The sequence below is a fragment of the Fringilla coelebs genome (genome assembly GCF_963513975.1).
Source record: "Fringilla coelebs genome assembly, chromosome: Z".
Classification (NCBI taxonomy): Eukaryota; Metazoa; Chordata; class Aves; order Passeriformes; family Fringillidae; genus Fringilla; species Fringilla coelebs.
The window spans coordinates 32,213,169-32,231,622 of NC_140031.1; the positions used below are offsets into that span (position 1 = coordinate 32,213,169).

General features: G+C 41.1%; 1 protein-coding gene across 3 annotated transcripts in view; it reads right to left on the minus strand.

Annotated features, from left to right (window-relative positions):
* PSIP1 (PC4 and SRSF1 interacting protein 1) overlaps positions 1-17,862 on the minus strand; it is a 35,993-nt gene extending 18,131 nt beyond the window's left edge. The window contains exons 1-7 of one of the 3 annotated variants that reach the window (XM_084225566.1): positions 17,738-17,862; positions 14,342-14,528; positions 13,310-13,386; positions 9,620-9,758; positions 4,835-4,951; positions 1,672-1,779; positions 790-852 (exon numbers count right to left, since the gene is read on the minus strand). In XM_084225566.1, coding sequence (XP_084081692.1) covers positions 790-852; positions 1,672-1,779; positions 4,835-4,951; positions 9,620-9,758; positions 13,310-13,386; positions 14,342-14,413 — 576 coding nt within the window. In that variant the 5' untranslated portion in view covers positions 14,414-14,528; positions 17,738-17,862. Of the gene's footprint in view, positions 1-789; positions 853-1,671; positions 1,780-4,834; positions 4,952-9,619; positions 9,759-13,309; positions 13,387-14,341; positions 14,529-15,014; positions 15,079-17,737 lie in introns of those variants that run through there. The other 2 variants (XM_084225565.1, XM_084225567.1) reach the window with 2 other exon arrangements.
* Positions 17,863-18,454: the final 592 nt, after the last annotated feature.

An 18,454-nucleotide genomic window follows, 5' to 3' on the forward strand; every position in this document is an offset into this window, starting at 1 on the left:
ATGTGATTGCTTGTATACACAAAAAAGTATCTGAACTTAGTAACAGAAGTATTACTAATTTTGCCCTCTCCAATCCCAAATGGAGAAAATAGTCAAGAGCTTAGTGTACAGGATAAAGGACAACTAGAGTATAGATACAGCATGCTACTTTTCTGTGACAAAGATACCAAAGTCACAAGTACTTCATACTCATCCCCCATCCCTGCTGTCAGCTGTAACTTTGAAAGGTAAGGTTTCAAACACAAAATTAAGAGCTGTCATTAATTCTAGTTTTCAGTTGGGTCAGTGCCCTGATCTGTCTGGCTGTTTGACCACAAGAACATTAAGGCTGGCATATGCTGAGCAAGCAGCTGGAACTGTCTTTTTCAAAGTAACTCTGTATTCTCTCAGGTTGTAGAGACCACAAAAATCCCAATTTGTGAGAAAGGTATTTGTATTTCAGGTGTTAGTCTAATGTGATGAAGATGTTAAAAGAAATTTTTCAGAGCTTCAATACAGGCTATTTTATTAGCAGTTTAGCAACAGTTTATGTCTTATCTTTTCTTATTTGTAATGAGTTGTTTGGGAAAGACAGACTCCATATTCCACATCAAGTTAAAAAATAATAAATATTTGGTAAAACACTCTGGGAAAACTTTCATTCCTGCAAATCTTTCAGACACTTGAAAAGGGGGAGTAGAGTGTCAAACACTTAGTTTTATGCAGAATCTGTCATTAAAGGAAGTAGCATCCACTACTATCACATGAAAAAAATTCCAGTAATGGGAAAGTAATTAAACATACTGTTACCTTTCTTTTTCTTCCTCTTCTAGCAACTTTAGGAATAGAAGCATCATTTGTTTTCACTAGATCCTGTGAAGATTAAAAATGTTCCTAAGAATCTTAATAAAACTAAGATATATTTTATTTATTTTACTTTTCTACACAACTGAAGCCTCTGGCACACAATTTAGACAAGAATCTTGTAATGAACATGAAGAGACTGCATGCTTTTAAATTATTAAAATATAAGATTATTAGACATTAGGAAGAAATTCTTTACTGTGAGGGTGGTGAGGCACTGGAACAAGTTGCCTGCAGAAGTTGTGTCTGCCCCATCCCTGGCAGTGTTCAAGGCACAGCTGGATGGGGCTTTGAGCAACCTGGTCTAGGAAAAGATATACCTGTCAATGAGAAGGAGGTTGGAACTATGTAATTTTTAAGGTCTGTTCCAACCCAAACCATTCTGTGATTCTGTGATTATCTGATACCTAGGACTTACTCCTGAGAGATAAAAAAATAAGTATTAAATAATATTCTGTTCTAAATAAAGAGGCTATGTCGTGATGTTTAAGTCTGTCTGTACTCTTCACCTAGTCTTTAAAAGAGGTTCATTTGCAATATAGTAAGTGGTAAGTGATAAAATACACAGTCTACCAACTGTTTTAATTTGATTTAAAAATAGATCAGACTACAAGTTTCCTCTCTGATGAAAACTTCAATTTCTGAGATCTTCAGTGAGAGGTATAAATGTGTCTGAACACAAAGTAAATTTTACAATTAATAATTAAACAACTCCTGAAACTGCCACAGTAGTAATAACTGTAGTGTCTTAATACTCAGTAATAGATCTACAGCAATAAACATAATATTATTATGTTCTCTGTAACACAGAAAAAAACTCTCACATACTTCTTTACTGGTTTTGTCAGAAGGTAGATCATCTTCCTTTGAAGTATCCATCTCCTTTTCTTCTGCTTCAGCTTCTGTAGGTGAATTATTATCCCCTTTAGGGGATAACTGCAAAGAAAGTCAACAGAGGATAAAAAATGCATTAGAAAGTATTTTATAGTGAAAAGAGAACATGTTAATTGCCATCAGGCTGCTTTTCCTTTAAAGTAGCTTGAATCCGTAGGTACACTCATTTCTTAGGTGCCAATTAAAAGTCTAATTGTACTGGACTACTCCCTCTCATGAGAAAGAATCGAGGGATCTGGGCTTGTTCAGCCTCAAAAAGAGAAGACTGAGAGGGGACCTCATCAATGTGTAGAAGTGTCTAGAGAGAAGGTCCCAAGAAGATGGATCCAGGCTCTGCTTGGCAGTGCCAAGCAACAGCATAAAAGGCAACGGGCACAAACTGATGCACAGAAGTTCCACTTCAACATGAGGAAGAACTTCTTTACTGTGTAATGACCAAGCAATGCAAAAGATTGCTCAGAGAGGTTGTAGAGACTTCTTGAATATCCTGGAGATATTTAAGAACAATCTGGACACAATCCTGTCCAATGTCATCTGGGATTACTCTGCTTGAGAGAAAGGTGAGCTAGACTAGGTTCCTTCCAGCCTGACCCATTCTGTGATTTTGTGAGAATAGCCCTTCAGCCAGTTAAGGATACCTGTTGTGGCTGTGCTTCCTCACAGGTTCTTGTGCACGTGCTCACTGACAGAGCATGGGAAACTGAAAAGTCCTTGGTTTAGGGTAAACACTACTTGGCAAAAGCTGAAACATCAGTGTGTTATCAACATTTTTCTCATACTAAAGCCTAAACACAGCACTGCACCTGCTACTAAGAAGAAAACAAATCCTATCCTAGCTGCAACCAGGCCAAATTGTAAACAAACCACAAGTTGTTTTACAATTTGTGAGATTGTAATTTATGCACTTTCTTGTTTTGCTGCAGTTTTTTAAACCTTTAAAATACTAGTTTTGGTTTTGGGAAAGCAGTTAGAATTTGAAAATCAAGCATTTGTAATTATTTACTTAAAAATAATCAACATTTCCTTGCAGCCTATATATCTGCACGTCTTTTAGATTGTTAGTTCTCTCAATTTGAATATTATTGGCTCGTTCCACTTTCAAGAACATTTTTTAAAATTACATTTTTAAGTAGCTAACTTTTAAAATTTCAACACTACACAAAGCAACTATTACACAGTATTTCTAATTACATGAAGACATGTAACATCACTGAGTCTTTTTACAGGGAACAGTTTTAAGACAGAAGAACTATTGGTTCACTAAAACCAAAGAAAACTATAGTACAAGGCCTGATTAATGGATGTTATAGCTACATTACCACACATAGTGTATATAAAAAAGAAATTAGCTCTCTATTTTGCCTTGGGGTGATTAATTAGGCAAATCTATACAGAAGGACCCAGTCAGGATCTTCCATTCCATATTTATGTTTAAATGGCTCTATGTCTTCCTGTTTCTCTTACACTGTGCCAGCATTGAACAGCCTAGAAGCACTTTTGATGAGAAACATGAAGCTTAAGTCATTGGCATCCCCACTTGCACATGCTGCTTGAGGCATGTGAGGCTTGATGCATAAATTCAGAGTGAAGATACCTGATTAATCAATCAATCAGCCCAGTTTAAAAGTTTCCCCCTCACAGCAGCAAATGCTAAGAACAAATGCTTTTATAGGCAGCATGCATAGCAAAGAGCAGCACTGGTTCGCTAACATTGTCAGGAAATTATTGCTTTCAAAGCGCTGTTAAGGTATAGCAAATAGAACCCAAATCACCCTCACATTCCACACTTGCAAGCACTAAAATAAGGAACTCTAGGCAGTAAGAAGTCAGGAGAAATAATCCATTGATAATTCTGCAGGCTCCAACTCACCAAAACCATTCTCGACATAATCTATCAGTATACTACCAGTAGACTAATTTTTATTTTTTTCCATCCAATCAAAGAATGTTTTTACTCTTGAATACTCAAGCTATTACAGCTACTGGACACTAATTCTATTTGCTATGTGTCTGACACATTGCAAATTCTGCAGTTGTGAATCACTACAGAAGAACAGCCAGCAACACCTACAGAAAAACTACATTAAATCTTGGCAAATAATCAAAATGGAAACAAAGGTCAAGAATAAAGGCAAGTCTATTCAAAATAGTCTGACATTTAATTTAAGGACACTACTCATCATGGTCAGTAGTAATTTCAGAGAAGAGTTACAAATAAATGAGATACTATAAATGTCAATCCCACCTGCATGACAATTTTTGTCATTTTAGAATTCTATTCTTAAAACCATGGAGAAGAGTTGACATCTTTCCCATGCCATATGAGAAATATCCCCATATGAAGAAAGCATTCAAGAACAGAAAAAAGTTCAAAGCAGTGTGCTACCAAATCATTTAATGTACAGTAAGCTAGGAAGCTTTACCTCTTACAGTATAAACTATTTACTGCACCAGCAAATTGAAACAAAGATGCTTCAGACTGAAATGGATTTAATTTTGGAAGGTTAAGGTATGCACACATTTACATAGCAAAGAAACGAAACTCTGTAAACTACTGCATACTGATTTCTGGCTTAAGAGCTGCATTGATACAGTTATGAGATTCTCTATATCCTAAGTAGCTCATTAAGGGTATGGTCTAATTAAAGCTGATTCTTATAAACCTTTTCTGGCAAACATGCTAAAGTACCCTTTCACCCATGACAGACCCTCATGATCTGTTCTACTTTTGAACATAAATTATCACAACTGAAAGTGAGTCGTACCTGTCTATATATGAAAAAGCCTTCAAAAATAGACGGGGAAAAGTTAATCTAATTCTTGATCATAATTATAATTTCCAACTTCTCCTGCCTAGGAAGTACTGTATGAATTTAGTTTGTATTATGATATAGAAATACTGGCTGGTAAAGAAATTAATTTTCAAAAAACATTTAGAGCTCTGTAAAAGGAAAACAGAAGGATAAAAGTATTACTGTAAGTATATCTAAAGAGATGCAAACAGCTGTTACTTTAAAGTATTTAAGTAAAGACTTGGCAATATAGTTTTGACTTGAAAATATTTCAGGCAGACCAAAGCAGAAATTCAATCACTTACTTTTGGGACAGAACACTTCTTCCTTTTGGCTCCTGCTTTTTCTTCACTCCCCTCAGCAGGCTCCTGACTGCTTTCTTCAACAGTTTCATTGATAGGAGTGTTAATGGCTGGATGGGGCTGCAACAAAAAAACCCATCAAAAACGAGATCTAAATCCCCTCATCACCTGAGGTGTATTCTCCCACATACATTACTTAAGACAGCATCACATCAAGGAACCCCTTACTAGATGGACAAGAATATTAAATACATCATATTTCATTAATTTCCACTGTTTTCAATTTAATCTGAAAATTATTTATTAAAATTTCAAACTCTAATGCTGTAACAACTCATTTTCCCATCACTATACTGCAGTGTAAGTCTTTTTTTATGCATAATATAACATATCTTAGAGATTAAAAAAATTGGTTTTGGTCAAATACAACTTTTGATGCTACTATAAAGAAGTGCATTTCTAAATATGGTATAAATCCTTAGTGATTTAACTACTTGTTCCTGAAAATGTAAGCCAAAAAAGGATTACAGTAAGATAATTAATGAATTAATACTTAAAACCATAGTTACAGAGGAGATAATGCCTAAATTATGCTTTTTTCTTCCATTACATTGCCTATGGCTTTCTCCTTCTTACATACTAGCTACTTCAAATAAAACTGGCAGAGCTCCCCTGACTTTTTTTATCCCCCCACTGGGGAAGTGCATTTGGGTTTAAGCCCAATGTACAATCTTCTTTCTGCCCTCCAACTCCCTTACTAGCAGTTACAAGCAACATCTGCAAAGTATCAATACTGCTCTTAGAACATTCCAGTTCTGGCAATGAAACAGAAAATACAGTTCTCAGAAGGCCTTACTAAGATAAAAAAATATAAAAAAATGCAGTGGAGAACTGCTAGCAAACAATCCATTTTGCCACTGCTTGGGTCCATCAGAGTGAACAGTGGAATTTACAAAGCAGAAGCAGATTGCAGCTTCTTGAGCCTAAACTGCTGACAGTGCAAACCACGACACCCACATGCCAGAACACCCTGCAGCTGAAGATGTGGTGCAGCCATGGGCCATGACCATCCATGGCAGTGCCACTGCAAGGGACAAGGTGTACCCCAGGAATGTGATGAACCTCAATGCACATGTGTCCTGGTTGAAGGCAAAATTCCTGTCCCTTTGCTCTCAGAACCAGTCTTAAAGGTGCAAAACTTATTTCTGGGCTAAATGAATGGGGTTACAATTCAGCATCTAAAGTCACCCCAGGACAATGTGCCATTGTCATGGCTCCCCCACTGCAGAGAAACTGCTGAGGCAGTGCCACAAAGCAGCGTTCAGCCAAGATAGAAATGAGTGGGCAGCAGGCCCCAACAGAGCTCTACACACCAACAGAGGAAGGAGGGATCTTCACAGGATGCTGCAGATTTCCTGGTGGTGACTACCTTTCTCACTTTTTGTAATTCTTCACTTTTCCCTTTTCTTTACTATTTTCTTCCTTGCTTACTTCTTGGACAGTGAATAAAACTGAATTACTCTTTTGATCACCATCATTTGACCTCTTATGTCACTTAATCTCACTCTCAGTTTATTTGAATTTCCCTATTTCCATGTTAGGGTGGTGGATGGCTTAGGGCACACAACCATACTGAGACATATGCCCAGCAAGAAAAAAAAAAAAAAAAGAAGGAAAAAAAATCCAAGTGAATGCCTCTATCATCTTGTATTCACATTAAAAGCTCAACTTTGCCTTAACCTTCATATGATCACCCACTTCCCTCTCACCATACCTCCTGCATGTCTGAACACAAAATTTCCTACTCATTCTAAATTTTTAAGCTCTGAATCCTGAACTGTCCTCCCTGCTAACTGTGTTTATAAGTGTGTAACTTAGCCCTTAAGAATCCTTAAAATCAAAGAGCTGTATGTAGATAAAACATAGAGATCAAGGAATATCCTAAGATACAGTCACAACCAAGACGACAGCTAAAGAAATGTGCCCATTCACCTATGTGCTGAATACTGCAACATAGTAGCAGGCCATAATATATTATTCCACTTAAAGATATTGTCGGGGAAAACCATGTATTTATTCATGAGCACCGACGTTACTTTACTCTCAGTTTTTATAAGCAACTACTTGCCCTCCCTATCAAGATCCCTCACTGACTATACTCATCTCTCATGCTAGTAGGCAGGTGCTGATGACATAGGTGGAATCAAGTCCCCGTCACTGTCCTGAGCTGATCACAACTGGCTGGCAAAGGAAGAACTGACCCAGTTCAACATCCCAGCTCACCTGGGAACAGATGGTGCCTTCACCCAAACAGCAATGGGAGAAAGGGGAGAGCGGATGGAAGGATGGTCATGCACAGAACAAGATGCCTGCACAGGGCACATGGGGTTCTGAGGCAAAAGAGATGCCAGAGTCAAGGAGGAACACTGAAAGAAGAGATATATAAGCCATTGCCCAAGCCAAGCTCCAGGCTAGAGGAGTTGCCTTATGTTGAACTACATTTAGTGAAAGTAGTTCACGTCACTGCAGACTGAGCTGTGAACGGCCGGAGCTGGAGGCAAGAGATCTTGAACATTGCGTACAAAGGGCACATTAGCCAGCCAGGTGAGTGGAAACTCAGAGACATCAGGAACCAAGGACTGAACTGGAAGACCCAACAGTTTCCAGGCTTAGCCTGTGAGGGTATAAATGTCCAGGGCTTCCTTTATCCAGGGTCCCTCTCACGAAGCACCCAGCTCAAGCTGTTATTCTGTGGTTGCATAATGATTAAATTATTTTACAGACCCAGCTGTCTGACATTGCTAAACGAAACTCAGGGTCCAGCCAGAAAGGAAACCTTGTCTGCCTGTGTGGTGTGTGCAGGGAACCAGCAGGGCACTCAATGGGATCACTGGAGCTGTCTGCTGCAAAGGGTGTCAGCCCCAGCTCAGGTGGTGGTGAGTGCGAGTGTCATAGTGGCTCCTGTATGATCAGACTTGGAACCTCCCTTAATGGCAAGCACTGGTAGAGAGGAGACAGAAGGCACACATCGGGGTAGGGCTGCAGGTCATGGAGGAGCCCACAATGCATCTGCTGAGTAAGAAACAAGGAACACCAAAAAACCAAGTAACCACTTCACACCTGACTCTCTCCTATACCACAACTGTCTTATCCATGGAACACACTGAATGTCCAGAGAGGACACAGGGGACTAACAAAGCTAGAGCAGAAGTGGCTGGAGGGAAGCATGTTTCTCCTACTCTTTTTTCTTTTGTCCTTGTTTCTTGTTACCAGAACAAGTAACAAAAACTGTTTGTCAACTGACAAAACTGCACCAAATTGAATGGTTTTTTGCCTATAACATACCCTTTTTTGGCAAAGATGGTAGAGCATCAGAAGCTGATTTCAGGCACTCTGCCACCCTTAAAACAAATTTCAACTTTCCCATAAACTCTTCAGTAGTCCCAGATTCAGCTGAGATAGAGGTAATTCTCTTCTTCATAGCTGGTACAGTGCTATGTTTTGGATTTAGTACGAGAATTTAGTTCAAAACTCACAGGTGTTTTAGTTGTCGCTAAATAGTGTTTACTCTTAACCAAGGAAAACACGACTTAGTAAAAGTTAAAACACTGTTATCAACAAGATTCTCATACTAAATGCAAAACATAGCACTGCACCAGCAATTAAGAAAACAAACTCTATTCCAAGGGAAATCAGGATGTTACATACTTAAACATCCATTCTTTCCGTTATTTAAAATAACTAAAATTGTACTCATCAAAAAAATCTTAGCTGTTAAATACAAGCGTTTTGCAGATGTACTCTATTAGCACCAACAAGGACTACCCACAAATAAAACAAAAGCTGGCTAAAAGGCTTGATTTACTTCAAGGAAAACTTGAATAATGCCTAGCACAGAATAAAGAAGACTATCAACACTAAACCTTTTTACAGTTGGATGACAAATTCAGAAGCAAATTTGCATTATTATTTGCATTTGCTTTATCCATGTTCTCCTTCAAACTAGAAACACAGTAATGTGGGTATCTTATGAAGCTGGAATTGATTGGTGCTGAAATAGCAACCTGGCATGTTATGAAAAAACAGCAAATAAAAACAGAAGACAGCAATTCTTTTTATTATTATTGTTGCATTGCCTAGAAGACTCAAGGGAGCCAAGGTCAGAATACACTCAGTGTAAATAGCAAAAAAACTAAAAGCTTACAGAATGTCCAGAGGAAGCAAAGACAAAATGAGCATGAGAGTTCATCTTCATATTAAATTTCTGTCCTTTTATGGGTAGCATTGCATAGCTCTGGTTTAAGCTTGGAAGTCTTACAAATGGGCAAGAAATGAGGAACTACTGATGGACAAAAACTGAATTAAGTCATGTGGCAGGGGCTAAAAGGCAAACATCACATTGCTTCCAACAGCTAGAATGAAAATACTGCAGACTAGGAGAGAATGTACTGGAATCTTACAAGGATACTTGTGGACACAGGTATTTGGTTTGGGTCACAGGGCAGAGTGACTGAGACTCAAACCCACTAGTTTTCAAGCAGTCACACAATTACAAAGGTATTTCAGGAATACATATATAGTTGTATGTATGTATATATCTCCAGTTAAACAACATCTTATGCTATCGATAATAGACACCAAACACAAACAGAATTTATTTTAAATTTTGTCTAGCCTGCAGTTAAACAGCAGCAATAAGTCATTACTCTGTGTCAGGAAAACACTTATTGCATTTCCCCTCCTCCCCCACCCAAAGCAACAAAAATTTGTAGAGTCTGCATAGCTTACCTGCTGATGAGAGAATTTCACTTTGGGATTATTATCAATTTCCCACAACCCTTCATTAAAACCCTTTCTTTTGTTTGGTTTGCCATATTTATCTTTATTTTCTGAATAAGGGAATATGTCCTTTGGCCCCAAAAATGCCCTTAGGAAAGAAAAACAAAATTTACATTTTAATTGGTTAGTCTTTTCAAAGAAGCAAGCACCAAGTGTTATTAAATATTAAAGTCATTACTACTATAACAACTATTCTACTACAGTCCTTAGTTTTCTTAACTTTGGCCTGCAACACCCCAAGGTCTCCATTCCTACCACCACAAATAGAGATTTCCCTCCTTACTGAGGGAAGGGAATATTGAGAACCAATATTATGGTTTATGCTAAAGAGCATCAAAGACTATTTCATTTCTGCTCTACCTCTCTACCTTCATGGCCTTTTGAAGTAAGGATTTCACTGTACCAATCTACCTGCTGCTAACAGAAAAATGTACTCTTTGGTAGTACATTCTCAGTTTCAATCCATGCCTAGACATTGTGCTATTGCAAATATACTACATCCAGCTATTTGAAAGTAGCAGACACTTGCTTTCTGAAGTACCAGCTCATGGTAAATTTAAACAGATGCTTCTAAGCTCCACACCACTACTTCCTTCATTATCCTTAAAAAAAAAAGCAGCTACCTCAGACTTACAACCCAATAAAAGGAGAGAAAAAAGAACAAAAATGTAGAATCTCATTGAAAGCTTAAGCATTTTCTACTCCAGCTGTAAACACTCATCAATGTGCACAAATTATTAAGTAAGTCATTGTCAATTTAGACTGCAAATCACCCACCTCTTGGCAAGAGACAGTTAGAGAAGACTCAGCCAGTGTGGGAAACATGCACCTGCCAAGCTTATTTACTCAGGCCAAAAAGATGGGTAGGCAGACAGAGCAACTGGGAGAGACAAAAATAGGAAAAAAATTGCCTCTCTTCTTCCCTATTCTCTAAAAGTAAGCATTTTTCCAGTCTCTTAAGCGTTTGCCCATATTGTCAGGCAACACCTGAGAACAGCTACTGTGAAAAGGTTATGAAGCTAACTAAACTGCTGCAGTTTAGTCCTCATGTACCAATAAAGAAAAAGGAACAAGAAAAATTGAATGAAAAGAAACACAGAAAGTCCAGAAACTAGAGTTCAGTGCGACCTGTTTGCCTGTGACCAAACAAAATTTGTACTGATATGATCTACTGCCACAACATATACTGTTTATTTAAATACTGTTTATTCAAATAGTATTAATTTTATTACTCTCCCTAGACAGAAACAGATTCAGTTGGGTTTTTTCACAAAACTTAAGAAAAAACAAAAAACTGCGAATTACAGGTTAAGACTTACTAACAGTAATTTCATAAACTCAATTAATATTATTTCTAAAAGTCAAGTAAGAATTATTCCCAAACTAGTCTTGCTTTCCTTTTCCCCCATGGTTCCTTTTTCCTGCTGTAACCATCCATGAATCCTGAAATCCTGTCAACATTTATACAGGACTTTTTAGCATGATAAACTGATTATTTGAGTTTTAAGAGTTGCTACTACTTACAGTATGATAGACTATACACAGCCTACTAAAATGCTGAAGATAGAGTATCTAACCTTGCACAATGTGCAAGCCTTAACTGTGAAAAACACAGCACAGTACAAATTTACCAAATTTACTTTAATTCCCATGAAAAAAAGTATAAGAAATTGTTAACTCTACATAATTCCTGATGGATCATGGAAATCACAAATTACAGCTAAAAATCTAAACAAAATTACACGCCATGGAACATCAGTTTCCTTTGTCACCTGATTAGTTCCTTCCTATTGTAATTTATAGCTATCTGCTGTAACGAGCAAGTGAGACCAAGAACTTTAAAAGTTTCACCTATTATCACTTTACAGATCTTAAGATAAGCAACACTCTTAACAAACACCAGGAGACAGCCAGGTCATGGAACACCATACACTGCAATATGTGTGAAACAGAGGCAAAATGTTTCTCTGGTATTCTATGGATTTCTGAAATGCAGTAACCCAGAACCTAGAGCCTAACAAAAACCAGATTGCAACAAAGCTTTACTAAGTAAGTACACCAGAGTGAGGAACAAACATTTCAAATTACTCGCACATTAAGCCCCCAATTACCAAATCTTTCAAACCCAAACACCTCTTAAGAGCCTTATGCTAATCTGAAATTGGACATAAAACTTCTCAAAACTCGCACTGGTGTTTTTAAACCTTTAGATGAGGAGTTATTTCTGTCTTCCTTACATTCAATCTGCATGCCCAAACTCATTTAGAACTGCACAAAGCCCCACTGCAATCTAGAATGACACACACTTCACCAACAACAGAACCAAAGCAGCATTGTGTTGCAGTTGCCAAAGAAAAAGTTCGGTTGTGTGCAAAAATTTAAGAAAAAAAAAGGAAACCTAACACATTTTAAATGATAATTAAAGCAACGGACAAGACAAACCTTGCAACCTTGAATCCAATTCCAGGAACTCTTCTATACCCACAAAATTACAAACAGAGAAAAACTCCAATTAAAAAAAAAAATTATAATTGAAATATTTATTGAAAGATGAGATTAGCAAAAAAAAAAAACAAAAACAAAAAACCACCCATGATCCAAGCATACAGGTATCTTTTTCATCACAGAAATTGCTTTTTAAGAAAAGTAATAGCAAGTAATGCCAGCAGCAGGAGAGGCTTACTCTTTAACTCAACAGGACAATGTATCATCTTAGCAAGATACTTACTCACTAAAGATGGATACAAAGTACCACATTAAAGCAATTCATTACATTTAATAAGATGAAAAAACGCAAGATCCTTCCACAAAATGTAAAAAATGGACAACTTTTGCACACAACTTCAATCTGACATTTTTTAAAGAAAAACAGAAGAATTAAAAGCACGCTAATACAGGTTTAAATTGCTTGGATTTCTTTGAGCAACTCAAACAAAAATGGAGCACTGAATCTGATGATGCCTTAAATTTAGACTAACCCAAACAGTCATGCTAAAAAGCAACACAGTAATTTTAAAAAACAGACAACTACACAAACCCCAGAACATTTTCTATTAAATTCAGCACTGGAAGACATACAGTCTCTCAAAGCAAGTACTGTATCACCCCAAAACACTGCTCAAACTACTCAAAGACCAGTATTTTGCAGGTTGAGAGGTATGAAGCTAATGGTACTTCCTCATCTGTCTCTCCAGATCTCAGAAACATAAGACCACCCACAACCCAAAACCTCATCAGGAAAAAAACAATAAACGAAACAGTAAAAACAACTTCAGTACATGATTATCGGTCCATCTCTCAAGTTTTGCTTATTTCACTTTCTTTGAGTATTGAGAATTTTGATGATACAGGACTATAATCAAACTCATTACACATAAAAAGAAAAACCAATCAGCCACATCACTGTGGGTAGAATTTTTTTCTTCTGATGAGCAAAGCATACATGTTATAGTTATGGTCTACCATTCACTTAAAGAGCTTAAGTAAATTTTACACAATCATGTGTTGACAAAACAGATCAGTTTAGGAAGATGTGCTAATAAATACAACAACTTGAAATACACTACATTCAGAGAAGATACATTTTTGTCATAGCATTTTAAAATGAAAAAATACAGCCCTGAAATATAAAGGACTTACGTCTCATGGGTGCCAAAAAAGAAAATAGGCATTTTATTCATAGGTGGTTTTACTGCTCCATCAGGAACTTCATCCACCTAGGAAAAACATAGCCTATTATAATTCAAATCAAGTAAGAGTCAAGAACAGTTTAGGGGGAAATATGTAAAAATTAAGCATTAAAATGGGAATACAAAATGCTACAGAAACTTACAGAAACTTAAATCTCTTTTTAACAGTACGTAAAAAAAAAATACAGCAGAATCAAAACCAATATTAGCAACAACAGAAAATTACATTACTTTCAGTTTACAGAGATACTTTTCACACAACCACTTCTCTTAAAAGGAGAGACTACAATGTGCTACAGGTAAAAGGCACAATTCAATTTCATCTACATACTGCCCATGCTTAAGGAAAAGCAACAGGAAGACTTCCTACCCTTATGCTGACCTGATAACTTGTGGAAGCCCAACTTGAAGCATACCAAAAGGATAATAAACTTTAAAAAAACCCCAATTCCTAAGTCAGCATAAATACCTTTTTACCTCATTCCCACATCCAGCAAATGACCTACAGCAGTCCCAGAACTTGGCATGCCTTTTTCCACTGGAGCACAGAGAACACAAAAAAGGACTGGACAATTTACCACATACACGTAGCCTATTTAACAGAAACAGGCACGGTATAGACATAGCCCACTAAGGGGTCATCTTGCCATAAATTCGTGTTTTTCTTTTGCCAAGAGCAGTTATTTGGAGACACCATTATTGAACAGCTCCAGGGGCCGGCACATGCTCCAGTGTCAGGCTACCAAACAGCAGTCTTCGTTCCGTAAAGCTGCGTTACACAAATTAGGACAACTAATGACTGCTTGAGAGGGCGACTTTTTACGGTACGGATCTGCAATGTGACTGCAAAGCCGCTTCTAACCCCGGGAGCCCAGCCGTGTCCTCCCTCCCTCACAGGAGGCGAAGCTGAAGGTGCTGCTCAGCACAGGTGTGCGAGCGCACTCCGCAGAGAACGAGGCAGGGGGAGGACGGGGAGCCTTACCCTGGCCGGCCAATGCGGGTAACCTTTCATCTTGGCGAAGATCAAGTCTCCGGGTTTGAAATCTCGGCTCATGTTTTCTCACCGACGTGACGCCCTGTTGCCGCCAGGCGAGCGGGGCTCAGAGAAGGAAAGGCTCTGCGCCTCCAGCAACCACCGAGGCGCCGCCAGCCACACGAGGTGCCACTCGCTGCCGGGATAAACACACCGGGGCGGGAGAGAGCAGAGAAGGGCAACACAAGACAGCACGTCAGCAAGGGCGGGCGGCCCCTTGCTGGGGCGCGCTACGCCGTGCCCGCCCTTCACCCCTGCAAAGAGACCCCCCGGGCACTCCGCAGCGTCAGCGCCCGCCCGCGGGCAGGGCCAGGCCGCCTCGGCCGGGACAGCCACCCGACACCTTGTCCCGATCTCCCTCGTGCCCGACCGGCCGCTCGCCCCCTCACGCACGCGGGCACGACGGCGCGAGAGCGCTGCAGGGGGGCAGGAGGGGGGAGGGAGGGAGGGGGCGCGCGGAAAAGAAACTCCGCCCGCCTCTCCTCCATCCATCCCTTTTTCTCTCTCTCCCTCTTCCCCCTGACCCCTCTTTCTCTCTTTCTCTTTCTCGCTTTCCCTCTCGCGCTCTCTCCCCAACCCGCCCACCCCGCCGCTTCACCGCCGGCGGTGCACTCGCCACTACCAACCGCGCTGCCGTCCGACCCGCCGCCCGCCGCGGGAAACACAGACGCGCCACCTCCTCCCGCCAGCGGGCCGGTACCACCCGGCAGGGGCGGCGGGGAAGCTCAGGAGTGCCGGCGAGGACTCGGCGAGCGCCCCGCCGTAAGACAGACGCCTCGGCTCCCGCCTCCACGCCTGGAGGAATGCGGGAAGCCACGAGAGGGAAAAGTCCGCCGGACCCGAGGCAGAGTTGGAGAAAGGAATGGGAAAAGTCTCGTTCGCTCCCTCTCCCCGCAGTCAGAAAAGTGGTTCGTTCCTCCTCCGGTGGGGCGGAGCGGCCGCGACGCCGTTGGAGGGAGCGGAGGCGGTCGAGGAGGAAGAAAAGAGGAGGAGGAGGAGCTGCCGCAGCGGCGCGGTGTGGGACCGCCCCCGGCCGCGGTGGCGGCGGGAGCCGAGCTGAAGATCGCCACGCACCCGGGAGAATGGGCCCTGCTCAGCCACTGACAGGCTGGCGGGGTTAATAAGCGCCAATCTCCTTTCCAAAGCGAGCGAGTGCGACTGTCCCCGCGGGGCCCTTTGTGTGTCTCATGCCCCATGAGCTCTGTTAGAGAGCCGTTCCCTTGCCGGGCTTTTCATCCCTTCTTATTGCCGGACCCAAAGCTGCTCGTGTTACCCGGGTACTCCCCAGACACTTGCTTGATGTCTTGACTTCCCCCAGCATACAACAACTCTCGGTTGCTTTATTTTCTTAAGTCTGTAACAAAGTCCTTACTTGCTACTTAGTCGCCATTAACTCCTGGGTTTGGTGGAGTTTTTTTGGTTTTGGTCGGTTGATTGGTTTTGTTTTCTGCCTAGGATTGCTACTAATTCAGACGATGTTTCTCCCCTTGTCCCCTCCATATCTCTTCTCTCCTGGTTTGTTTACCACTGCACATTAAGCTTCCTCCCCACCTAGCGTTTCCAGCCACTGTGCCCTCCTCTCCTGTTTCTGTCAGCTGATCTCCTTAGCGTGCACATCAGCCACTGCCAGCCTCCCCACAAACACCTTTCTTCCAAATGAAGATCTCAAAACCAAATATAAACCCACTACCTTCTTTCTTATGGCCTGCTTGTCCTGTTGTACCTAATTCTAGTTCTGCATCAAAAATTAGCTTACCTGTCAACTCTGTGTTTAGTCCCATGTGATGGCCCCACCGCCCAGTCATACCATGGCACAAAAAATTACTCCTTACACTGTTTCACAGGGGCAGAACTAGCCATTTTTTATGCTCATTTTCATCTTTGGTGTGTGGCCTGATGCACAAGTTTTACAGGTCAGTTTCCTGCCAGCTCCTCTCTGTGCTACTTGAACATAAAGATAAGCCCTTGTGAGAAAAATTATCTTACCCCTTTCAGTTTTGATACTGGAACTCGAGTCAGGCCCAAAACACCCACTGCAGTTGCCACACAGCACGTTGTGATTTGCTCTAGGCTCTCTCCTCCTTAAATGCAAAGTGTTGTTTTATAAACTTTAACGGTAAAATTTCACACCATCTGTGTTAAGCAAGAACAAACTGCATTTTTATGATGGCTTAAAAAAGTCAGATCTGTTTGACTTTCTTGGAGGTGGCAAAGCTCATATCCCTGACATCCGCTTTCTCATAAAACATAGAAAATCTTCAATATATTAAGATAAAAAACTTTCTTCCTATGTAAAAATGAATGACCACTTAGGACAAAAGTCCCCATCCCTGGTGGTATTTAAAAGACGTACAGATGCAGCACTTAGGGACATGGTTTAGTGGTGGCCGTGGCAGTGCTGGACTAATAGTAGGGCTTGATGATTTTAGATGTCTTTTCCAACCAAAATAATTCTATATATGGTTCTATATATGATATGTACTTTTCAGCATGGGAGGAAGGGAAGGTATTTGTTTAACTACATGCATGCAGCAACAGTATTGTGTCTAAAGTAATTTTTGTGAATCAATGTAAAAACCAGTGTGTGGGACAGTTTTGGGCAGACAAGTTAGTATTACTACTGGTTCAGAATTTTCCAAGTTTTTATACTGCCAAAACCTATCACATCATTCAAATATGATGCTAAGTCTCTGCTTCCTTTCATATTATCACATAATTTATATTTTTTCATTAGCTGAGGCCATTTTTCATATTGATTTTTGACTACTCATCAGACAACAGCAGAGAGGACATCCCTTTTCACTCTGTATTTTTGATCAAATAATACCCTAACCACACTGTTATTAAAAGAACTGCAACATAATTAAATCTATTTTTGTGAACCTGGAAAAAGAACTTATTTCATTTGGCACTACACATTTAGAATAATTGCATGATGGAGAGGCACAAAAATCATCGGTAAAAGCCAATTACAGAAATCAAGTTAGAGACTAGGAATTAAGTTTTGAGTCTTTATCTCAGAGGGTGAAAATATTACAGAGCTTTTTTCATTTTTATTAAAACTTCCATTTGTACCTCGAAGGCTATACCACTGACATGTTACTGCTATTGTCCACTTGTCTAGGATATGGTGGGGTGGATTTTATTCACCCACTCGCTTACGCTGCTGTTGTTTGACATCATGTATGTTCACATCTGGGTCTTGAAACTCTCAGTTGAGATGTTTCAAAGAAACCTTTCCCTTTGTAAAGTGAGGCGACCAGAAGGGCAATGGTAACCTTCTTACCGGTCTCCCCCATCGGCCCTGCTGTGACTTTTGTCGCAGGGCCTATCGAAACCATTTACCTGCTTGTTTCCCTTGATAACACGAGCGAGGAGTGTGCTGCCCCGCATCCGAGGCCATGCACACTCGACCGGGCTCTCCCGTCAGTCGGTCATTTCCATTCCCTCCTCGCACGCTCCACTCCCGGAGCCCAGGACGCGCCCGGCACAGGCCGCGCGCCGCTGCGCGCGCCGCCGGCCGGCCCGCCCGCTGATGACGTTGGGCCGCGGCCGGAAGTTGCCGTTGGGACGGCGCGCCGGGCCCGCCGCGTCCCTGCTGGCGGGACCTGGAAACGGCGCGGCGCTTCCCGGCGCTTCCCGGCGCTTCCCGGCGGCCGTGCTCGCCCCGGCTGCCCGGAGCGGCCCCGGGGCGCTGCTGCTGGAGGTCTGTTCTGACCTTGTTCCCTCAGCCCTTCCTGCCAGGTAAAGCGCCAAAGCCGCCGTTACGGCGTGCGCTCAGCCAGCGCCGCTCCGGGGCCAGCGGTGCGAAGGGATGCTTCTACTTTGGTTTTCAGCTTGCTTAAAAATTTTCAGCTTGCGTTAGTGAAAAGCTAGTGGTTCGTTCAGCCGAAACTGGTGAGCTTTTATAGTTGCGGCACAGATGTGGTAGTTCCGCCTGGCTTTGTGTGTTTCAAGTTAGCACGTCTTGGTTAGATTCAGTTTGCTGGAGAGGACCTTAGAGATCCTCCAGTTCCTCTCCGTTGCCGTGAGCAGAGGACACCTCCCACTAAACCAGGTTGT